General features: G+C 39.6%; 1 protein-coding gene across 1 annotated transcript; it reads left to right on the forward strand.

Annotated features, from left to right (window-relative positions):
- Nucleotides 1-3,447: 3,447 nt before the first annotated feature.
- Nucleotides 3,448-5,739, forward strand: THNSL1 (threonine synthase-like 1 (S. cerevisiae)). The gene has a single exon (XM_009869714.1). It carries the CDS (start codon nt 3,448-3,450, stop codon nt 5,668-5,670), a length of 2,223 nt encoding a protein of 740 aa, XP_009868016.1. The 3' UTR covers nt 5,671-5,739.
- Nucleotides 5,740-6,317: the final 578 nt, after the last annotated feature.

Genomic DNA, 6,317 nt, shown 5'->3' on the forward strand with positions numbered 1-6,317 from the left:
GGCGCGGGGGGAACCGCTGCAGGAATTGAGGGGTTTGCTTGGGGATTCGTTGTTTTTTTTCTCTGCATAAAAACTCTGAGGAAAGTCAAAGGGAAGCTGTCCTGTGTTTTGAAATAGGATTATCAGTTTTGACCTGCCTAAAGGTCTTTGCCAGCTGTGAGCTGCCGGTGACTTGTTTGCTTACTGGATTTTAACTGTCTGTTGTTGCAAACTTTGTGTCTATACCAGTAGCAAAGCTTGGTTTTCACTAGAACTATTGTCATCGGCAGTGGTTGTTAAAATTGTGGATAATTTCTAACGGTACGTAGGTGCTGTCAGCATCCTAGTGAAGGGTCAAGTTGTATTAAAGTTAAAATTTCATTGGGGGTATGAGTATAATCTCTGCCTCAGAAACCTCCCCTGCTTTGGGCATGAATTTTATACCAGAATTTGGATGCCTTGGTGTTCAAACCAGACGGGTAAGCTCTACTGGCGATAAAGTCTTAATTTGAGCAGTTTTTACTGTAAAGTTTTGCTGGTTCAACAGAAAATTATTCCAAGGAGACATGTAGCATTCGGTGTTTGCAAGTGTGGAGCTGATAACGTCAAGGTCACGGGTTCGATCCTCGTTCAGTCCCCATGTGTTGCCTGATCTAGTTGAGAGGTGTCCCTGCCCATGACAGGGAGGGTGGATTAAATCACAGAATCACCGAATCATCCAGGCTGGAACAGACCCTTGGGATCATCGAGTCCAACCATTAACCCTACTTGCAAGTTCACCCCTAGACCTAGATCTCTAAGGTCCCTTACAGCCTGGGCCGTTCTGTGATTCTGTGTACCTGTACTTTATGGGGATACAAAATTAGATTGCATTGAAATAGGTGGAACTTGGGTAGCTCAGTAAAGGAATTCCCTGCAAATTTTTGCGCCAAATTAACTAATTTGACTTCAAACAACGCATGCGACCTAGGTTTGTCAAGCCGTCCGGATGTTATATCCAGCAGCTGTACAGTGCATACCAAGTGACCACACCTCAGAGTGAATCTGTAGTGCAGCTAAACATGGTAGGTAGGTCACATGCTTGGCGTGGTTTGTAGTCCCTTAGTTCACGGATAATGCTTGAAGTGATTCTTAGGCTCAGGAAAGAAAAAAATTGAGAAACAATATTTTAGTGATTTTAAGTCCTGAATGTAACTTGTTTACATGTGGGAGTTTAATATACAGATCTCTCTCTGGCCCTGTAGTGAATACTTTCTTACAGAGCTAGAGTGCATTACTGTTGCAGTACAGCTTTATAACGATACTGAATATTACAACTGCGCTTTGCAGATTGTTTTTTCTTTTTAGTAACTGTTACAGAAAAAAACCTTACATTACATCTACACAGGTTGATTGCCTAATACTTTACAAGAATTGAGAAAAAATAGACAGTATGACATGCCCGCTTTTTATTTGATCTATGCCTTGTAATTGCAGTATGTTCATCATGTCACAACACTGGGTGCAAACACAGAGACTTCCTGTTAGCAAGCTCATCTCTCCATGCGGAAATGAGCAAATGCAAAGATTTAAATTGTTAAAAGTACTTTGACTTTGTATATGGACACATAGTTTGGTAAAGTATAGTCTGAAAGACAGATTGGGAAACGCAGAGCACTGTCTAGAGCGAGGACCATCTGGAAGGGAAGAGCCTTTGGTTTTGTGGTTTGCGCTTCCAAAATGTGAGCTTCCGTGCCATTTTTGAAGCTTGTGACCTATGTCTCTGGAGTCATTTGACATTATGCACTCTATGTGGGGAACACTAGCACCTTTAAAGGACTGATGTGACAACTGTAAACATGGATTAGTCATGAGTAGGTCCTTGGAAGGTGATGCAGTTCCCATTGGGTGCTTACCTGCCTTTTACTGCAATTCCAGGCCACCTTCTGCTCTTCACAGTGATAAAAGGCTGTTAGGCTGGAGAGCCTCTAGAGAAAAGGTGCTGAACAACTGGAGGCTTTTGGAACTTAATCTGTAGTGAATTCCTTTAATTGTTGTATTTAGTCTGTCTTCATTAATGTGGGGAAATGCTTTCTCATTACATTTTTTTTTTGCGGGTAAAAGTAGCTAGTATATAAATTATTTCCATAAACATTGCAAAGCAAATGCTGGAGTGCTAACAGCTAGACTAAGTCTTTAAAATGTAGTTATTAAAAGTTTCTGATTGCCATTTTGGTTATGTGTTGCAGTGCCAGGAGAAAAAGGAAGTACAACTTGCAGCTTAGTCTATCATCTCTTTGTTTTGCATACTATAGCAACTAAAAGTAATAAATTTTTTAAATGCTGCTTTTTTATACATTGCAAATATATATTTTTATATATAGAAGTTCTTACTTTTAGAATTGATGAGCAACCGTGAATTGGATTTTTGCATCTAAAATTTCATTAATTTCCTAAAAAGAAGTTCAGTGTCGCTTTTTTTTAAGCATTTTTAGTCACAAACAGTGAAAAATTAGCAGTAACAAAATGACACTTGTTTGCCTATCTAAAATGAACAATGTCTCTGTAGGCTTTCACTGTGCAAATTTGTTTGGGTTTCTCACCACCACCACCAATTTTATGGAGATTTTGAGACTCATTCCCCCTTTGCCCTAAACATCATGAATAAACCACGTGCTGCAATTTGCGCTGATGCTGGTATTGATTTCTATAAGCAGGCAGAATACAACGTTGAAAGCTTCTTACTTCATCTCTGTTGGAGATCTAACTTTCAAAGTGACTTCTTTTACTTGAGTGCCTTCGTGACACCTTTTTCTCTCACTCCTCACAAACGACACTCAGTACAATTCCATTACAGCAGTTTTTCACAGATCACTTCCTTGGTTTCCCATCTCTTCAGAAGAGAACTGGATGCAACTCTTCTAGCTTTGCTGTTACGCAACTCAGTGAGTTTTCTGTGTAAAGTGAACCTTGTGTTTGTTTCTTTAGAAAGAAAGTATAAGAAATCAAAGGTATCTTAAGAGGTGGGACAAATGCGTATTTTCTTAATGATTTGGTTACAAGAAAGTAATTTAGTTAATTTCCTTTACTTGTAATTGTGTACTTAAATCTGCTAGAGGAGGTACTAATTTGTTTTGAATTCCTAATAAACACTGTTACTTGCAAATAGTATTGTAGTGTCAGGTTTGGATGTCTTTGTTTACCCTGAGGACATGGACTCTTTGAAGTTGGCTTTGTCAGTGGAAGTGAGCTGGGACTGTTCAGAAGAGGGAAATGAGTCTTATGCTGAAAAATACCTCTCTAGCACCAATGAAAACATAACCAGACTTACATTTGAATTCTTGTTCTGAATTTCATACTATTTAGGTTTTTGCCTAGATGGTTGCTGAAGGACTAATTACTGTGTTTTTTTTTCCTTTTTGAAGCAGTTAAGTGGATTGTCAAGTTGGCTTGAAAAAAAACCCAAACAGAACAACCCAGCAGAAGAAGATGTTTCAAGTTGTTCAGTATCGGCCTTTAAGACTAATAACCAAAACCAGTCTTTCTAATGTGTATTTAAAACTGATGCTTTCAAGACCTGTTGCGTTTGCACAGATATGGAAGTCATGGTTCTCAAGCCATTCTCTTATTGGAAACAAAAATATTATCCTGATGGGACCTCCAGGTGCTGGGAAAACAACGATCGGGAGAATAGTAGGTCAGAGACTAGATTGCCCTGTCATAGATATGGATGATGATGTCCTTGAAACAACTTGGAATATGAGTGTGTCGGAAAAACTGCAGGATGTTGGTAATGAGCAATTTTTAGAGGAGGAAGGAAAAGCCCTGTTGAAATTTTCAGCATCTGGAAGTGTCATTTCCCTTACTGGGTCCAATCCGATGCATGCTGCTGGCATGCAGCATGTGAAGAAAAACGGAATAGTTGTGTATCTGGATGTGCCCACGCCAGTCATTATGAGCAGGCTGAAATCAATGAAAGTGGATCGCATCGTGGGCCAGTCTCCTGGTATTTCTTTCAAGGATATACTTGAGTTTAGGAAGCAGTTCTACAAGAAGTGGTACGATGTCCGCATTCTTTGTGGAGGGGATATTGCAGCAGAGGTTGTAGCAGAGAAGGTACTTGATGCTGTGAAGAGATATCAAAACTCAGAACTGGAAACTTTCATTTCAACTAGGTCCAGTAGGTCTGGAAGGAGTATGGAAAAAGACTCTCATAAATATTTTAGTGATGTTGTTATTGAGGGATTAGCCCCTGATGGAGGGCTCTTTGTACCTGAGAGAGGACTTCCAAAATTCGCTGCTGGAGAATGGCAAAGCCTAATAGAAGCAACTTACATTGAAAGAGCCCAGGTGATACTAGAAACGTGCATACATCCTGCTGATATTCCAGCTTTTAAGCTTACAGAAATTATTGGAACTGCTTATGGAGAGAACTTTACTTGTTCTAAAATCGCACCAGTTAGGCATCTGGCAGGCAATCAGTTTCTTCTTGAACTATTTCATGGACCAACAGCATCATTTAAAGATTTTGCGTTGCAGATAGTGCCACATATATTTGCTTACTGTATTCCCAGAAGCTGCAATTACTTGGTTCTGGTAGCTACTTCTGGTGACACAGGGAGTGCTGTCCTAGATGGCTTTAGTCGTCTCCGTGACGCTGACAAACAGAGAATCGCTGTGATGAATTTTTTTCCTGAGGATGGAGTAAGCCCAATTCAAAAATCACAGATGATTGGCTGTCAGAAAGAAAATGCCTGGTCAGTAGGTGTTAAATCTGATTTTGATTTTTGCCAGACAGCAATAAAGCAAATTTTTACTAATTCTGATTATACTGGCTTTCTTACAGTAGAATATGGAACAACTTTAGCTGCAGCAAACTCCATAAATTGGGCACGACTGCTTCCTCAGATAGTTTATCATGCCTCTGCATACCTTGATCTTGTTCATCAACATATTATTCCTTTTGGAAGCCCTGTAGACGTTTGCATTCCTACAGGAAACTTTGGCAACATATTAGCTGCTTTGTATGCTAAAATGATGGGAATTCCTATTAGAAAATGTATTTGTGCTTCAAATGAAAACAATGTTTTGACTGACTTCATAAGAACAGGTGTTTATGATTTGAGGGGAAGAAAATTAATTCCCACTTTTTCACCAGCAGTAGATATTTTGAAGTCCTCCAACCTTGAGCGATACTTACACCTGATTGCTAATGAGGATGGACAACTGGTGACACAATTATATAACCAGCTGGAAAATCAGGGCTACTTCCAGCTGCAGAAAGATCTACTTGAAAAGCTTCAGCAGGACTTGGTGGCTGGATGGTGCTCTGAGGAGGACTGTCTAGCTGCCATTCACTCAGTGTACAGTACTACAGGATATATTTTGGATACACACACAGCTGTTGCTAAAGTAGTTGCAGATCGATTACAGGATAGAACTTGCCCAATTATTATTTCATCTACAGCTCATTATTCTAAGTTTGCACCTGCTATCTTGAGGGCCTTGAGGATTGCAGAAATAAACCAGAATCCAGTAAGTCAGCTTCACTTGCTGAGTTCTTACAGCCCTCTGCCTCCAGTCCACTGGGGGCTGTTAGAGACCCTAAAAAAGAAGGGGAATGAGGATCACCAGGTCTGTGCTGCCGACATGAGTATGCTGATGTCCTGTATAGAAACCTTAATTCAAAACCATTTTATGAAAGTTTTTTGAGCAACTGATCAGATGTCCACTATGTCAACTGTGATACCTTCTTAACAAGCTGCATGTTTTAATAAAGTCATTATTCGTCTGGCCTGTGTCCAGTCCACAGCGTAAAGCCTGCAGTTTTATACTCGGTTGTTGAGTTTTCAACGATGCTTATAAGTAACGTGTGCGAGATTCCTAGTTGTGGTGAAAGGTTGTGAATTGAGAGTGTAGAAGAGTGGAATACTTTTTTGCAGGTCATACATGGGAGAGATGCCAGTAGTGCCGGCTCCTTCACAAGCCTGAAGGCATCCTCTGTGGAAGAATGGGAAGCCTGACCTTTCTGAAACTAATAGCTCTTGTTTTGTTCCAAGAATTATGTGATTATTTAGGTGATTAGTTAAGCTTCAACTGATTTCACTCAGGGCACTGAAACATAATAAGATATTGTAATGATGTTCACATGTTACTAATGAGGGTTGATTTCACTACAAAGATTGAGGTATACTCGTTAATCCTTGAACCATTCAGTTTGGTGGTATGTGATCTTGTATGTTTTTTGTGTATTGTAAGGCCAGTGTTTATATAAAAAAAAAATCTGATCACTTTGTTTTTCATGCTTTTTTTCCTCTCAGATATATTCCTGTGCAAAATAGAATCCTGTGTTCAATATT

The sequence above is a fragment of the Apaloderma vittatum genome, unplaced genomic scaffold (assembly GCF_000703405.1).
Source record: "Apaloderma vittatum isolate BGI_N311 unplaced genomic scaffold, ASM70340v1 scaffold23925, whole genome shotgun sequence".
NCBI classification, from domain to species: domain Eukaryota; kingdom Metazoa; phylum Chordata; class Aves; order Trogoniformes; family Trogonidae; genus Apaloderma; species Apaloderma vittatum.